The sequence below is a fragment of the Pongo pygmaeus genome, chromosome 14 (genome assembly GCF_028885625.2).
Source record: "Pongo pygmaeus isolate AG05252 chromosome 14, NHGRI_mPonPyg2-v2.0_pri, whole genome shotgun sequence".
Lineage (NCBI taxonomy): Eukaryota > Metazoa > Chordata > Mammalia > Primates > Hominidae > Pongo > Pongo pygmaeus.
Window position 1 is genome coordinate 34,059,496 of NC_072387.2, and position 18,659 is coordinate 34,078,154.

Consider the following 18,659-nt stretch of genomic DNA (forward strand, 5'->3'; position numbering starts at 1 on the left):
CTTGAGATAACTGTTGTTAACAGCCTTGCCTATGTCTTTTTCATATTGCCTTAAAAAATTAACATTTGGATGAAAAGCCATAATTTTGCGCTTTAAAATTTGATCTTGGAGGTGCTTTACAAAATGTTCTACATGGAGGTCCTTAGGAAGGATGTACTTTCTGAAACACACAAACGAAATTTTTTTACTGTTTCCTTCAACCCCTTCATTCCCCCAAAAACCCACAACATGGTTTTTCTTGGTCTTAATTTTTGTCTATCTTGAATTTAATTTTGTACCTGTTATGAGAATTTCTCAGGGATGAAAAGAGAACCTGCTAGTAGGTCTGAGCACATAAATGCAGCAGTTCTGCTCCTTGTCCCTTAGGTAAATGCCGTCTTCTTTGCTAGCCACGTGTAGCGTCTGTGAGAAGGATGTCTTCTTCCCTGTCCTGTGAGGAGAATCCTTGCTCCTCCCCCTGGCTGTAGGAACAGTACTGGCCAAGCCCTCCCTTGAGATTGTCACCTGCTTACTTGAAGGCTGTTGATTGATTTCCCTTTTCTGTAATCCTTAATCCATTATCTTAAGGTGCTGAGACAAAACTAGTCGTGGGGGCCGATTTTCTGTGGAGAAGTATTTTTTTCTTGCCTTTTCTCAATGAGAGAGATTGAGTTGGGGGTTGGTGGAAAGCACAAGTCGTCGCTAATCCCCCAAGGCACTGAGAGGATGGCAAGGTGATCTGAGAGACAGGCCAGTGCCCTGGCGGACACCTCTGGTCTTGGAGTTGCTAGAGCCCTCTCCTCGCCACCGAGGGTGTGGATAGGAGGGGAGGCATCCTGAGAGGCGCTTGGCTTGGTCCATGACTGCTCACCCAGGGCAAAGTGTGAGTAGGAAAGATCCCAGGGCTTCCTAGAAAATAATTCTCCTGCTGGGAGGGAAAGAGAAAATACTATCTCGCTTAACCCATAGAGATAACTTTGCTGAAAAATGAGAAGGAAATTGTTAAGACCTAGGAGTACTTTTGTTCCAAATAAGCCTTTAAAAAAAAGCCTTTTTAAAATAACAACCAAAAAAAGATTTTTTTGAAACGTGGATTACTTTAAATTTTTCACAGGAAAAATGACTCCCTCAGTGTATTCCTCTGAAACCTGTTGTGAGAATCAGCTGCTGTCTTAAAGGAAGGGAGGGAGCTGGCTATCCCAGTGTGTGTGTGTGTGCTGATTTAGGGGCACCATTGGGGTCCACTGCCTTCCTAAAATGTTCACTGTTACTTTAGACAATCCAAGGCTTATCTTAATGTTATACAAGGATAACAGAGATAAAGAAAAATCCACTAAAAATTGGGAAGTATTTATTTTAGCCTTTAGTTATAAAGACATTCCCAACTAGTTCTATTCAATCTGTCTACAAGAATCAAAATCAATTTACTTTTCCTACTCCTCACTGTTACACTATTCCTCTGTGTGAGCCAATCGGCTTAAAGTGGCAGATATAACCAAGGAGGTTGAATTTAAGGAGCTCACAGAAGGAAACAGAAATTCACATGTTGTCTCTTCCTCCACTTCAGGGTATTCCTGCCGATTGGTATCGCAGAATATGGCCCTTATCCTATTGAAGGAGGACTCTTTGGATGTAAGTAGTTTTTCGAAGTTGTATTTGCTTTGCTATAACAGTATTAAACTCTTTGTTTCTACTATCATTGATAATCGGGGATCATGTTTTGCTAAAAAACAATTATGAAAAACTGTTTATTTTCTGTTTATATTAATATTTAAGAATGGATGTCAGAAAGCCTTATCTTTAAACGTCAAAACAGTAAGCTTAGAATATTGCCTCATGATAATACTTTTATTCATCTAGAATTGTGCATTTAAAATGGGATAGTTTTAATCTGATTTAGCTTTAATCATTAAATATGAAATATTAGTGGAACCTATTATGACCTACATTAAATGGTGATGGTTAATTTCACTGTAAGTTACTAAGGAGACGTGTATGATTTTCTTTCTAGCACAAACTTTAGAATAAAACTAATATTCAAGTGTTAAGCATTGTTTAAATTTATATAGTGAGGCCAGGTGCAATGGCTCATGCCTGTAATCCCAGCATTTTGGGAGGCGGAGGCAGAAGGATCGCTTTAACCAAGGAGTTCCAGACCAGCCTAAGCAACATAGCAGGACCTCATCTCTACAAAAAATGGAAAAATGGGCCAGGCGTGGTGGCATATGCCTGTAGTCCCAACTACTTGGGAGGCTGAGGCTGGCGAATTGATTGAGCCTGGGATGTGGATGCTCTAGTGAGCCGTGATCGCGCCACTGCTTTCCAACCTGGGTGACAGAGTAAGACTCTGTCTTGAAATAATAATAATACATCCATATAGTAATAGGATACATGTACACTTAATTCTCTGATGTCCCAATGCTGCCACATGAACCCACCCCATCATGGCATAAAGCCACTGAACAGACCAGCAGTGGGAGCTGATTTGAGGGTCACCAGCAACCTGTGAAGTGGTTTGATATGAAAATATGAGCTGAACAATGAGATTCCATTTGTCAGAACTTTTAACAAGGGCTTTGTTACTGGAAGGCACCCATAGCACCCTTCCAGGCAGTATATTTAATATTTATATTTAGCCACTGCCAGGGGCAGATGGCACAGTTAATTATGCTTTTAAAGGGAGGCAATAAAGTACAGAGGTTTCTATACTTGCAAATTGAGAGGGCCATAACTCCTACCGTGAACACCAGGATACTCTCTACCCCTTCATGAGACCAAGGGCAGGAGGCAGGGGGAGAGTCCATAGTTCTGTGTGTTTCCAAGGCACCACTGGCAAGAGATCACCCTCTGGTGTGAGTGCTTCAGAATTCATCTCGGTACACCTCCTATCCTTGTTCATGTCACTGCCTGCAGGCAGCCCAGAGTCCCAGTCATACCTCATCTCCTGGAGTCTAATTCTCACATGCTCTGAGGAAATCTCTCCTCTACCCAAGTGTTTCAGTCTTCCCAGCACTCCCTCTCACACACGTCTTTATTTTTCTCCATGGAACCTCTCATCATTGGAAATACTATGTGTGTGTGTGTGCGTGTGTAAATTGTTGTGAAATACATCATTTAAGTGCACAGTTTAGTGACATTAAGTATATTCATATTGTTGTGTAACCATCACCGCCATCCATCCACAGAACTCTTTTTATCTTCCCAAACTAAACTTCTGTGCCCCTTTAAACAACTACTCTCCATTCCCACACCTACCTCAACCCCTGGCAGTCTACTTTGTGTCTCTATGAATTTCACAACTATAAGTACCTCGTATAAGTTCAATCATATAGTATTTGTGATTTTTATGACTAGCTCATTTCATGTAACATAATGTCTTCGAGGTTCATCCATATTATACCATGTGTCAGAATTTCCCTCCTTTTTAAGGCTGAATAATATTCCATTGCATGCCTATACTACATTTTGTTGATTCATTAATCTATCTGTGGACAGTTGAGTAGCTTTCAACATTTTTTTTTTTTTTTTGAGACAAAGTCTCGCTCTGTTGCCAGGCTGGAGTGCTGTGGCACAAACTAGGCTCACTGCAACCTCCGATTCCCTGGTTCAAGTGATTATCCTGCCTCAGCCTCCTGAGTAGCTGGGATTACAGGCACGTGCCACCATGCCTGGCTAATTTTTGTATTTTTAGTAGAGACGGAGTTTCATCATGTTGGCCAGGATGGTCTCAATCCAACTTTTGACTATTGTGAATAGTGCTGCTATAAATGTGGATATACAAATGTCTTTTTGAGATCCTGCTTCTAATTTCTGGGGACATATACCCAGAAGTGGAGTTGCTGGATCATATGGTAATTTTACGTTTCACTTTTTGAGGAACTGCCATACTGTTTTTTACAGCAGCTGCATCATTTTATATGGTTTGTGATTTTTCCACATTCTTACCAACACTTGTTGTTTTTTTTTTTTTTAATAGTATTCACTCTAATGGGTTTGAGAGTGGTATCTCATTGGGGTTTTGATTTGCATTTCCCTAATTATTAGTGACAATGGACATCTTTACTTGTGCCTTTTGGTCATTTGTATATCTTCTATGGAGAAATGTCTCTTCAATCCTTTGCACATTTTTTAATCAGGTTTTTTTGGCGTTATGAAATAACTTATATTGTTTCTACCTCCCTTTAGTCCCTTAGACTGTAAGGCCATGGTTGAAAACCTGATTTAAAAAAAAAACTGGGCATCTCCACCTTCAAGACCTTGCTTTGCACATATTATGCACTCAGTAAATGTTTGAATGAATGAACAAGCTTAAGATAATTTTCTAGTCATCAATAAGAATTTCTGTTTAAAAGTCATGCTGATGAGATAGTGGCTACAGTAGCCATGAGGGGCTGAGTACAAGTTGATGTTACTAAGAAATAGAAAATGAGTAAGCCGAAACAGCACATTGGTGGACAGAAGAGCAGAGTGCTCCTGCAGAAAGGCTCCCAGAACCCTTGGATGTGTGCACATACCTTATGAACACACCCACAGTGTCTGTACTTGAGGCTTCCTTTTTTTCTGATGATTTTCTGGTTCAAAGGTATCTCTAACCTTGAAAAAAGCCTCCTTTTTCTGGAGGTAACTCAGAAATGAGCCTCTGTTTTCCCCTTATATCAGATGTTCTCTGGAGTCCAAGAGATGGACTTCAACTCTACATACACATTGAGACTTCTGGTTTACCTAGACCAACGAGTGGTTTGTGATGCCAAACTGAGAAGGGTTTTATGGGTGTGTACCTGACTTGCCTTGGTTTAACCTCCTAAGAATGATTCTTCCTTAACTAATTTTGAACTTCATCTTTTAGTATAATGACTGTAATGTATTCAGTATCTACTGAGCAGAGGTGAACTTTCTATGTACTGTTTTTGTTCATTATTCAAAAGGACACTCCATATTTCTGACTAGTGTCTACTGAGGAAGATTCTACTCCTTCCTTGCCTTCTCCTCCCTCTCATGCTTTAGTTGGGTTAAAACCATTCCTATTCTCATTAAAATCATATTTGGTGGTGGTGAGGGGGATAAAAGCAGCATCCTAGCGCAATAAATTAGATATACAGTAGAGCTTTGGTGGAGCTCCCAGGTTGAGTTTTTAAGTCTCAGGGCTCCAATAATAATGCAGATATGACAGGGACACAGAAAATGGCCCAACAATCAGAAGCATTTGGCCTGGCTTCTCTTTATTTCATCTCTCATGTAAGTGTGAGGGGATCCACACCTGGCCCCCATCAGTTTCATCAGACCAGTAAGTATGGCCAGGTTCGGACTCCAAATGCTGTAAACAATTAGGATTTATCTCTGTGTTTTGAGTTTTTCATATGCTGCCAAAATAACATCTAAGCTCCATAATATAGATGAGATCAGTGGTCTTTGAACAAGGCGGAGTGATGGTGTGCACCCCAGGGGGACACTAGATGATATATTAAAATGCTGTAAAAAAAGTTGTGATTTCCTATTTTTTCAGTTAAAAAAGTATTGAGACATTAGCTTTATTGATAGTATGTAAGGATTCCCACTGGCATCCTCAATTTTTTTTCCTGGCACACTGACCAGAAATCAGTCTGAGAGGAATGGATAGGAGGAGGCAGGCATGGCGTTTCAAGTGAGAAAGGTTGTTACTGAGACTCTCACTCTTCGGTTTGCTTTTAGCCAATTGTGAAATATTGCCATTCATGTGTATTGGTTAAATGAACTTGAGAACTAGAGTTAGTTTTTGTTAAAATGACTCTCACAGATGCTGACTTAATAGAATTCCTGTTAAAAAAAAAAGTGAATTGAGGATAACAATATTGTAAGCAGAAGCTGCAATGATTTGCTTTGCTCAATGTGTGTGCTAGTTCCAGCTCTTCTCAGCTACTCAATAGTTAAAACAGTGATCTGACCTGACAGATTAAGCAAATTTCAAAATTATTCACAAGATTATTATAATTAACCGTAAACTTTGTCCTAAATGTATATGGTATCTTGAAATATTAGCTGTGGTAACATGAAATTGTAGGAATTAATGAGATTTTAAAAACTAAGAATCTTGAGTAAGAGAATAAAAATCTACAACTTTACCAGCAATTTATTTATTAAAGAATGTAATAATCTAATCATTTACTCTAAAATTTCACAAAATCTACTGCAAATTCGTGAATGGTAAATGTCTTTGATATTTGTTAGTAAAGGACAAAAAGTGCTGAGTCACTTGGAGAGCATTTGGTTTTCCTGCTGCAATAATATAGAGAACACAGTGTAGCAATAATTAAGTTGAATATGGGTGGAAGACCTATACAAAACCTTGCCAGGATTTGTATGTGTGTGTGTGTATTTAAAAAAATTTTTATTTCTATAGGTTATTGGTAAACAGGTGGTATTTGGTTACATAAGCCAGTTCTTCAGCAGCGATTTGTGAGATTTTGGTGCACCCATCACCCGAGCAGTATACACTGAACCCGATTTGTAGCCTTTTATCCCTTCCCACCCTTTCCCCCAAGTCCCCAAAGTCCATCGTGTCATTCTTATGCCTTTGCATCCTCATAGCTTAGCTCTCACTTATGAGTGAGCACATACGATGTTTGGTTTTCCATTCCTGAGTTACTTCACTTGGAATAACAGTCTCCAATCTCATCCAGGTCACTGTGGGAATGTAAACTAGTACAACCACTGTGGAAAACAGTGTGGCATGTCCTTAAACAACTAAAAGTAGAACTACCATTTGATCCAGGAATCCCAGTACTGGGTATCTACCCAGAGGAAAAGAAGTCATTATACAAAAAAGATACTTGCACACACATGTTTATAGCAGCACAATTCACAGTTGCAAAAACCTGGAACCAATCCAAATGCCCATCAAACAACGAGTAGATAAAGAAACTGTGCTGTGTGTGTGTGTATGTGTGTGTATATATACATACATATATATATATATAATGGAATACTACTCAGCCATAAAAAGGAATGAATTAATGGCACTTGCCAGGGTTTCTAAGAAACAAGTAATTGAACAAATTGTGAAACATAAGAGATTTACTACATATTTGGATAAAAGTATAGTTTCTAACGTGTTTCAACTTATGGAGTAAACCAAAGCTTATTGTTTTTGAGAGGCCATCAAAAGAAAGAGGTACTGGCAAAGATGTGTTTGCTCAGAGCAAAGCATTAATTCTTTAACACAAAAGGTTTTCTGAAATAAGTATGTACAGTCACTGATGGAATGGCTACTGAGAATGAAAATGGAATCAGATAAAATTCATTAATGACACCTGCAGCAGAGACTACATTTTCCAGCCTGTCTGTGGATGGGTGTGGCCATGAGATTAAATTCTCACTGGTGGAATGTGAGCAGAAGTGAGGTGCAACCCTTTTGCATTACCCATCGAGAAGGAAATCTCTTGCCCTGGTTCCTCAGCTCTTCCCATTTTGCTGGCTGGAAATGGTATAAGGCTGGAGCTACTTTGGGGACTATTTATTGGCAACATCAGAGTTGGCAACCAGAGTTGGACCCCTGGATGACTTTGGGAAACAGAATCTGCAGATTCCCTCTGGAATGTTTTTCTGAGAAAAGGTTATATAGTTTGAACTGTTGCATAGGTGGTGGTCTCTTTGTTTATCCTCACCCTACTAATCGTACAGAACCTGATATTAAAAGTAGGGTCAATACATGGTCCCCCAGCATGACACAGTGCAGGGCTGTCCTCAGAGAGAAAGGAGGAGGGTCTGATGCTGCTGGCCAAGGAGAGCTAACGGGATTTGAAGATCAAGGGATTTGGATTCATTCAAACCAATACATGTGTCCTCATTCAGGTTCTTAAGGTCCCACTCTTTCCCATCAGTGCCCTAACTTTCATGGAAGAGACCTGGTTAGTCTATGACTACAACATTCATTGAATTCTACAACCCACAGAATTAACTTTTTAGGCTGCATATGTCGGGCTGCTATGAGAGGAGAGGTTCTCTTAGTCTGTCATAGAGACTCTCTTGTCTTCTGACTTTGTCTTGACCTCTGATTTTGTAATTTTCATTCTTTAAGCTTCCCAGTGCAGTGAGAAGTGGCTGACCTATCCTTAATCTTGTATTATTTCTGCCCTAATGGTATATTTCAGTAGCTGCTTGATCTGCCACAGACTTGGCTTTAATAGGCAGTTGTTTTACAAATTGATCACAGGTAATGATTTTAAATCAGCTCTATTGAGATATAGTTTACATACCTACAATTAAATGTACCAATTTTAAGTGTACATGGTTATATATTTTGACAAATGTATATATGCATGTAATCACCACCCCCATTTAAAATATTGAGCATTTACATGATCTCAAAAAGTTCCAGCCCTCCATATCCCCAGGCAACCACGCGGACCTTCTTTCTAACACAATGGATTAATTGTGCTTGCTTAGAATTTCATATGAAGACTGTCTTTTTGTCTGGCTTCTTTCATTCAACACAATTATTTTGATATTCATCCATGTTGCTGTGTGTATCATCTGTTCATTCCTTTTTTTGCTGGGTATTTCATTTTATGGATATTCCACAATTTGTTTATTCATTCACCTGTTACAGGACATTTTCATTATTTTCAGTTTGAGGTTATTATGAATAAAGCTGCTATGAGGGTTTTGTTCTGTGCAAGTTTTGGTGAACATCTGTTTTTGTTTCTCCTGGGTAAATACCTACGAGTAAAATTCTTAGATTAGAGGGAAGATATATGTTTAGCTTTATAAGAAATTGCCAATTTCCATTTTACACTCCCGCTAGTATTACCTGCGAGTTCTCATTTTTGCATATCTTCACCAATATTTGGTACTGTCATTCATTTTAATTTTAGCCATTCTAGTGGGTGTGTATTATTGATAATATCTCATTGTGACTTTAAGTTATATTTCCCTGATGACTAATCATGTTGATTTTCTTGTGCTTATTGGTCATTTAAAAATCTTCCTTTGTTGAAGTCTCTTTCAAACTTTTGCCCATTTAAAAAAAGTGTTTTATGCTTTTTGAATTACTGAATTCTAAGAGTTTTCTGAATATATAATTTGGATATAAACCCTGTTTCATAGATGTCTGTTGCAAATATTTTTTTTTTTACCAATCTTTGTCTTGCCTATCCATTTTCTTACCGGTGTTAGGGAAAATAGACCCTAGGGTGGCCTCCAATAATTCCTGCCTCCTGGTGTCCACACCTTTGCCTAATTCCCTCCCCTTGAGTGTGTGTGGAACCTGTGACTGAATTTTAATCAGTAGAATATGGCAAAGGTAATGGAATGTCACTCCCTTGCATGATATAAGAGTCCATCTTAGCAGATTGGAGTGAGAGACTTTTCTCCATTGATGGCTTTAATAAGTAAGTTGCTATGTTGTGAGAAGGCCTATGGAGAGGGCCATGTGGCAAGAAATTGCAGACAGCCTCTGGTAGCTGAGAGTGGCCAAGCCTACAGCCAGCAAGAAAATGGAGACCTCAGTCTGACAATCACAAAGAGATGAATCCTGCCAACAACCTGAGGAAGGCTGGAAACAGGTATTTCTTCAGTCAGGCCTTGAAGTGAGACTCCAGCTTAGCCAACACCTTGATTACAGCCTCATGAGGTCCTAAGAAGCAGATTTAGCTAAGCCGTGCATGGATTTCTTATGAGAAATTGAGATGATAAATGTGTGTGGTATTCTACGTTGCTAAATTTCTGTTAATATGTTTCATAACAATAGAAAAGTAGTATAAACACCTTTAATAGAGCCAGAGGTTGTTTTTTTTTTTTAATTTTGTTGAAGTGCAAATTTCTTTCTCATTTTCTTCTTCTTTTGCTATGATTAGAGCTTTGGTGCTCTCTAAGAAATATGTACTTACTCTAGGACTGGGAAGAGTGCCTCCTGTGTTTACTTCCAGGAGTTTTGTAGTTTTAGCTTGTAAGTTTAAGTCTGTGATCCATTATTGTACATGGTATGAGGTAAGAATTGAGGTCCAGTTTACATCCCATATAGTTATCTAGTGTTTACAGCATCATTTGTGAAAAATACTATTATTTCATCATTGAAATACCTGTGCTTTTGTTGGAAACCGATTGAGCATATATCTGACTCTCTTCCTCGACCCTCTAATTTATTCCATTTGTGTGTGTATCCCTCTTTGTGCCCAATTCCACATTGTCTTCAATATGATAACTTTGTAACAAGTCTTGAGATCCTCCAACTTTATTTTTTTTTAAAGACTGTTTTGGTCGTTTCAGGACCTTTGCATTTCTGTATACATTTTAGAATCAGGCTGTAAATTCCTCCAGAAAGCCTATTGGGATTTTTATGGAGATTTCCCCAAAATTTATGTATGGATTTAATGCAATTTGACACTTTAATGGGATTGATATTTGCATTCTATGGACGTGGGATAGCTCTCATTTTCTTAGGTCTTTAAAATTACTCTCAGCAGTATTTTGTAGTTTTCAGTGTACAGGACTTGTGCATGTCAAATTTGCTTTTTCTGATTATAATGGCTCCTTTTGATTCTTTCATTTCTCTTCATTATATTTATGCATTCCTTTTAATCCTTCAATATTGTTATGATAGCTCATTTAAATTCCTCCTCTGCTAATTCCACTTCTTTGTCATTTATGGGTCTGTTTCTATTTGCTTACTTCTTCTGTTTGTTATAGGTCACATTTTTCTGTTATTTTGCATGTCTAGTAATTTTTTTATTGTATGATAGTTATTGTTAATATTTTGTGATTGAGTGTCTAGATTCTGTTGTTTTCTTTTAAAGAATATTGTGTTTTGGCAGGCAGTTACTTGTGAGTTTATAGTTTACTCTAGAACTACTGCAGCTTTCCTACCAAGTTACAACCTGTTGGTGCCACTGCCTAAGACCCTAGGTGTTCCCCATGGTTTTTCCACTGTGGATGGTTGGAACTTAAGTATCTTCCAATCATGCATGAGCCCTGGGAATTTTTTTTATCTTACAGCACTGATAGTTGTTCTTTTTTCATATATATATGAAAAAATATATGTATCTATTTTAGGGTTTTTTTCCCCCAAATCTCATGTCGTGTCCCCATACACGTGCATAAATTAGCATTTGCTTAAAGACCCAAGGGGACCCTTACAGAAGCTTGAGCTCTTTCTCTGTGCAGTTCCTTCTCTCCCATATGCTGCTTTGCAGCTGCTAGCCACCCAGCATTCTCTAGCATTCTTTGTCTCCTCATAGCAGTGAGAACATCATCCTCTGGGTTCCTCTTCCCTGAATCACAATTTGGGAAGTACCTCTGGTTAGAAAGCTTCAGCTGTCATCGGCTCACCTCATGAACTTCTCTTCTTCTGAGGATTGTCTTCCTGTGTTGCCTGTTATCCAGTGTCTGAAAACTGTTGTTTCATACACTTTCCCAGTTTTCTGGCTGTTTATAAGTCTTGTATACTAGTTACTTTATCACGCCTAGAGGCAAAATGTGAGTAATCACTCTGCCTCTGTCTTTGATAAATATTAATTTCCAGTTTAAAGACCTGTATCACTTGGGTTTTTCTTTTGTAATAATTTGTTGCCCCTAGTGTGTGGCCAGTTATCTCTGATTCTGAGAATTCCAGGGAAACTTAGCTGGATCAGGAGAAAAGAATACCAGAATAGTGCATCTGTTTCACCTCTGGGTTCCAGGGATGAGGCAGGATGATGACCGCAACGGCAAGGAAAGCCATTGAATGATCATTTCAGTAGCTATTTTGGTCCTACTTGCCATGGACAGCTAATATCTTTTTTCCACTGATGATTAGGTCGTCAATGCCTTCAAACTCAAGCAAAAGAAATAATTAATGCCAGTTTTTCACCTTTGGAATATTTCTTAGAACCACTTCTGATACCAAGTATAGGAACAGTCAGAGTTCCATGCAGGAAATGGTGACTGTCAAGTTCTGCTCAGGAGATAAAAACCACATCTGGTATCTGAACAGAGTAGTTTCAATGTTAAGAATTGTTATAAGTTATGGAGTTTGCTAACTAGGTAACTAAGAGTACAGTAAGAAAACTCTAGGGCAGGGATTGGCAAAGTACAACCCTCAGGAGAAATCTGACCCAACGTCTCTTCCTGCAAATAAAGTTTCCTTGAACACAGACATCCCCAAGGCTAGGTTGAAGGAGTGATTGTCAAAGGAATTGCGAGCAGACAAGAGGCAAACAAGAAGGAGCACATTTCTTTCTTTGTCTTCCAGACTTGGAGTCTCTCGTTTCCTCTCTGCCCCTCCTGCTGGCAGGGCCTAGGGCCACCTGTGAGTGAGGAGTATGGTTGGTAGTTCCCACTCCAGTAGCACAGGCTGAACACAGAAGGGAGCCTGGACACTGAGAGATGTTAACAGCTGGCACAGAAACAAATTTCCAGTGTGAAGACTTAAAATAGGAAATTAGGTGCTTGTGAAATTATTGGGAAAGCGGAAGGAGCAGAAGTCAGTGAGCCCTAGAGAGGCTTCAGGTCCATGTCCCTGCAGCTTTGTTCCCGGAGTCAGAGCACTATTGCTGCTACCCAGGAGACCTCAGGGAGCCACTGCCGACGTCCCGGCATCCTTACACCTATGAAGACAGGTCGAGATGGTAGAATGTGGTCTCTTCATGCTCTGTCTCCTCTCTGTCTTCCCAATCTTAAGCAAATGCATCTTGTTGATAGAATTCATGCAGCATCTTGGTAATAAAGGAGTCTAAGAAATATGGCTTTAAGCCTTCCAGTCCCTGTAATACAGGGAAGAACATGGAAGAAGACAGAAATAAATACTGAAGCCAGCAAATAATATCTAGCACCAGCTCACCTGTAGGCAGGAAGTAGGCATCAGGAGGACACGGGATACTACAAGATCACACGGATGTGGTCGATTCCATAAAAGTCAGACCTTTAACATTCAGTCGATTCCTTATAGTACTTTGCAGTGACAGGTAGAGTGACCATGAACATCTCGTGGACCACACAGAAGTTGACTATTTTGTTTCTGTTGTTATTCTCATGACAAAGAACAGTTGTCCAGGTTAAAGGTGATGAAGGATGGCGTAAGGGTCAAGACAACATCTGGGGTGCTAACAGGGTGAAACTCCTGCTCTCTGTACTTAGAAAAGTCTTTGCCCCATGGTAAATTCTCATAGTAAGTCATAGTGAACTATTTTCAACTTTTCTTTTACAAAAGTCCAGTTTTCCAATTTGATCTTTTCTCTGATGACAGGTGGTTCGTGGTAAGCGATCTACACATGTATAATATGCACAGGCATAATGTCATCATTTGTTGCTTTAAGATGAATATGATGTTTTCATATGGGATATGATGAAGGCTTTTTTGGGTTTAGAGAGAGACCACTTTGAAAAGATATGTTTAGAAATACTTAAATTGTTTTGTTTTGTTTTGTTTTGTTGTTTGTGTTGTTTTTTTGAGATGGAGTCTCGTTCTGTCGCCCATGCTGGTGCCATCTCAGCTCACTACAACCTCCGCCTCCTGGGTTCACATGATTTTCCTGCCTCAGCGTCTCAAGTAGGTGGGACTACAGGCGCATTACAGGCACGTGCCACCAGGCCCGGCTAATTTTTGTGTTTTTAGTAGAGACAGGGTTTCACCATGTTGGCCAGTTGCTCTCAAGCTGAACTCAAGTGATCCACCCACCCTGGCCTCCCAAAGTGCTAGGATTACAGGCGTGAGCCACTGTGCCCGGCCAGAAATGCTTGTATTGTTAATGTGATGTTTATTACACAAAATGTGGGTCACATATTTTAACCAGAATACTAAGCAGCCTCTCCAGTAACAAAAGCTCATGGTCCGTTGAGTGTTTTGTCATGAGTGCCTAGCATTTTACATAAATTATCTCTCTTAACCCTCTTAGCAACTCTGTAAGGTCATGAAATATTCTTTTTTCAAGGTTATTGCTAAAATTTTTGATAGAAACTTTCTATTTTTTCTCCTACCATCTGCTAAAAAATTCCTGATACTATTGCCTACTTGGTAAGATCACTTTGTAATTAAACTTACTTATCAACATTTTTTGTGTGTGTGAAGGCAGTAAGATTGTGATGTACTAGAAATGTTGCTTGAACAATTTTTTTCTGATTTATTTTTAGGCATGTTCAATTAATAATTCTTTTAATCCTTTGAAGGCACTTGCATTTTAAGGTCAGAGACACAATTATAAAACATTTTTTCTTAGGGTTCTGTAGTCAGTGTTATTGAGGAATGTCAGCAGGATGAGGAAACAAGGCTGGCGGGGAGGGAAGAAGCTGCTGAGTTGTGTAGGTGGTTAAGGAAATGCTCTCTAATGAGATGCCTTTGGAGCCGACTTGCCGGGAGGGAGCCATGGGGCTGTCTGGATAGGAGATGGCACCTCCCACTTTGCCTGGAGCAGTCTCAATTTGCACCTGTTTTCCTGGCATAGATTTAAGATTCCCCTTTTTACTCCCCAAAATGCCTTGGTTTGGAGGGTAAAATTGTGTGATCACCCTGTATCTGGAGGAATTGTGCTTCAGGCAGATGGTCCAGCAAATGCAGAGGCAAAGGCCGATGCTCCCCACTGCATTTGAGCAGTGTGTGGCTGGAGGGGAGAGTGAAGAGGGAGCCAGCGAGACAGCACGAACTCATCCTGTAGCCGTGTAGAGCACTGTTAGGAGATTCTGAGTGAAATGGGTGTCATTGGTGGAATCTGAGAAGAGTGACATGATCTGATTTACCTTTTAAAAGGATATCTGGGCCAGGCACAGTGGCTTACGCCTGTAATCCCAGCACTTCGGGAGGCAGAGGCAGGCAGATCACGAGGTCAGGAGTTCAAGACCAGCCTGGCCAATATGGTGAAACCCTGTCTCAACTAAAAATACAAAAAAATTAGCCAGGCATGGGGGTGTGTGCCTGTAGTCCCAACTACTTGGGAGGCTGAGGCAAAAGAATCACTTGAACATGGGAGGTGAAGGTTGCCATGAGCCGAGATCATGCCACTGCACTCCAGCCTGGGCAACAGAGTGAGACTCCATCTCTAAATAACTAAATAAGTAAAAGGGTTATCTGTTCTTCTTTGTGTCTCTGTGTATTTGACTCCTTTAGGTCCCTCATGTAACAGTCTTATTGCTCTTTGACTTAGTAATGAATATTCTACCATTAAAAGGAGTCTTGGCCAGGGATGGTGGCTCACGCCTATAATCCCAGCAGTTTGGGAGGCCAGAGTGGGTGGGTCGCTTGAGCCCAGGAGTTCAAGACCAGCTTGGGCAACATGGTGAAACCCTGTATCTACAAAAAATACAAAAAAAATTTAGCCGGGTGTGGTGGTGCTTGCCTGTAGTCTTAGCTACTTGGGAGGCTGAGGTGGGAGGATGGCTTTAGCCCAGGTGACAGAGGCTGCAGTGAGTCCAGCCTGGGTGACAGAGTGAGACCCTGTCTCAAAAAAAAATAAAAAAATTAAAAAAAGAGTACTGGCTGCTGGAGTAAGCAGAGACTAAAACTGAAGGCAGGCAAAGGCATGGAGGCAGGAGCCCACCTAGTAGCTGGGGGTGCTGATCCAGGCAGAAGATGATGGGGGTGTTGGAGTGGAGGTTGCGGTATTGGTGATGGGAGGTGGTGAGATTCTGGGCATATAGTATTTTGATAGTAAAGCTGACGGGGTTTGCTGATGTATTGGATGTGGGATAGAAGAAGGATAAGACCCCAGGGGTTTGGATCTGAGCAATTGGAAGGATCAGGTTACCATTTCTGAGAAGAGGAAGACCATAGGAGGAGCAGGTATGGTGGGGGAATAAGGAATCTTTTTTGGGCATTTTAGGGTTGAGATAACTCTTAGATATCCTTAGGGCAGTTGAATATGTGTGTCTGGAAAATCAGGGGAAAGGTCTATTATGGAAAAAAATACTTAGGAGTAGTCTGTGTAGTGTTTTCAATTCTGTGAGGCTGAATCAGGTCACCAGGATTGATAAGAGATAGCAAATCTCAAGAATTCAGCTTTGTGGGTGGTGGGGTGGGGGTACTTCATTGTTTAAAAGTTGAGAGAGGAGAGGCAGCAAAGGAGATCAAGAAAATATGGCCATTGAGGTAAGTAGAGAAGCAAGAGAGTTTGAGAAAATATGGCCATTGAGGCAAGTAGAGAAGCAAGAGGGTTTGGCATTTTGGAAACCAACTAGAACAAAGTCTTTCAAGAAGAAGGGAAGGGACTGCTGTATTACATGCTGCTAATGGGTTCAGTGAAATGAGGTCTGGGAAATAATTATTGGACTTAGCAGTGTGGAGGTCATAGGTGACCTTGTCAGGAGCTGTCTGGGGCATTATGGAGATGAATGTTTGATTGGAGTGAGTGCAAGGAATTGGGTGAAGAACAACTGGAGAAAACAAAAGAAGTTTACAGTGAGTTTTGCTGAAACTTCTTGTAGGTCTTAGGTTAGCATGGTAATTGATTTCCCTATCATGAGCAAATTAATGGGTAACTGTATTCTTCCAAAATGTGTAGCAAACCATGACTTTTAGAGTAATTCAACCAATAAAATGAATATTCTTTCTTTTAACATTTTCTCTGTTTAATTGAAAGTGGTAAATATTTGTTATTAATGGTCTTGAAATAATTATTTGAATCAGTCAGAACTTTAAACTTAATGTACCAAGCTCTTTATAATCTAAGAATCTTACTTTTGTTTATGCTTTTCACAAAACAAAGGTGGATAGTATTAGTATTCCTGTATTCTACTGTAGCTACCTAACAAATCATTCCCATCCAGTGGGTTTGTTTTTGATAGATAGTCCATGTTTGTGAAATCTAGCTTTTGGAAGGGGTGGAACTCAAAAGTCCTTGTCCGTCTTTTGTGCTAATGGTACTCTTGAAAGCCCCAACTCACAGTGAGAGACAGGTATGTATCATCTGTCAGGGAGCCTGACAACTCTTGACTTACCACTGTTGGCTTTCTAAGTGAAGAAAATCAGTAATTACATGGTGCATCATAAAGGTATATCATGAAAAATGTTTAATGTCAACAGCGATGATGGTTCTTAGGCTGAGATAACAACCTACTTTGTTGTGACAGTGGAGTCTCAGGGTATTGTAAGAGAAAAATTATTATATGAAAGGCTAACATCTGTCAGTTTCCTTCATCAGTGAACTTTATTCTGTGGTCAAATTTCTAAGCATTGTTCTTCCTATATAAGGTAACTTATGTAGACCTGGACATGTTTTATTTGGAATGACTTCCATGATGTGTCTAAGACAGAACCTTTGATGTAGTTCACTTGATTAATGGGATTATAGCCATCAAGCTTTGTTCTGAGGATAATTTAGGTTTTCTGGCAATCTAATAGTTTTAAACCTCATTTGCCCCCATTTAAAATTACCCAATTCATTTAATGTTGAAAAATATATATTAATGAGGAAAAATAAAAATAAAAAATGTTCTCTGGGTAGACTTCCATTACCCAGAGAACTGGAATAAGTAGAAGTATATAGTTTATATAAATTTTTGGCTCTTTTAATTCACTAATAATACAATAACCTTGTGTGTAAGTAGTATATATACATATATGCCTGTGTGTATATTGGTAGCCATTTTGAAAAAAATGCAACTACACACAATAGATATTCATATTAACCTAGTTTTTTCTCTTGTAGCTGAGATTGTATCTCTAGATCAACTAATATGTGGCTGCAGCCCAGTTTTAGAGAACTATGTAGATAACGTTTTGTATATTTCTGTGATTTATTTAACCCTTCTCTTACTTTTGGACACTGAGGTTGTTTCTAAACTTTAATGTCTAGGAAAAGATCTCATTTTGTTTTCTGCTGTTTATTTTGTTAGAATAAATTCCTAGAAGGCTCCTAGGTCGAGAGAAATGTACCTTCTTGAATGGAGGTGATCTGTATTCACACACACTTACGCACGTATGTACATATAAATCCATATACTCCTTCTTGCCCTCCAAGTAAATTCTGCCAGTTTAATTGTAATTTATTTATTAGGGAATGAAAAGAGCTTATCACAGTTCTGTACGGGTAATATAAATGTTGGAAATGTGGGTATTTTCTCAGTGTTGTTTGTGGAATTAAAATCCTCTGAAATGAGGTTGTATTTAATATGTTCTAAATTTGAGGCTATCATAGCAAAAATGATATCTTAATAGATGGCTGCATAGCTCATAACCTGAAACACTGATGAACTTTCCATTTACATAGCTCTCTCCTGCCTTTCCTATTTGATGTGCCATAGGAGGTGAACCATGAAAGGTAGTAGCTGTTGCTAATGCTGCTTCTGTTTGAATGATTATTTTCTTTTAAATTTTCCAATTTTAATTGTACGATTTAAGAACATGTTGAAGAAGAATGATTCATTGGCAGATAAAAACTAAAGCCTACTGTATAAGTTGGAACATGGTTATTATTCCTTAGAGATTAGCTCTCTACTCTGCTTTCAATAGGGAAGTTCTTGACTTATTAAATTGCCAGTCTCCTTCATCCAGCTGGATGGTCTAGTTCTTCTACTTAAATTTAAATTATAAGCCTACTGGAAAGTATTTTCGTCCAACTGAACATATTCATTTCTTTATTCAGGTACCTTTGCCCCTAATTACCAGGAAATTAAATGTAAAAATAGTGTGAAACAAAATGATTGGTATACTTAAACACCCCCACACACCCATCCACCCACACATTTTCTATAGAGTGTTAATGAGAAGTGAAAATATTTTTCTGTGCTATCCATTGTAATAG

General features: G+C 39.3%; 1 protein-coding gene across 9 annotated transcripts in view; it reads left to right on the forward strand.

The window, feature by feature from the left end:
• Positions 1–18,659, forward strand: part of ATP8A2 (ATPase phospholipid transporting 8A2) — a 660,817-nt gene that overhangs the window by 218,672 nt on the left and 423,486 nt on the right. For all 9 annotated transcript variants that reach the window (XM_054446069.2, XM_054446071.2, XM_063650657.1 and 6 more), the window contains one exon: positions 1,547–1,611. In XM_054446069.2, the coding sequence (XP_054302044.1) occupies positions 1,547–1,611 (65 nt within the window). The remainder of the gene's footprint in view (positions 1–1,546; positions 1,612–18,659) is intronic.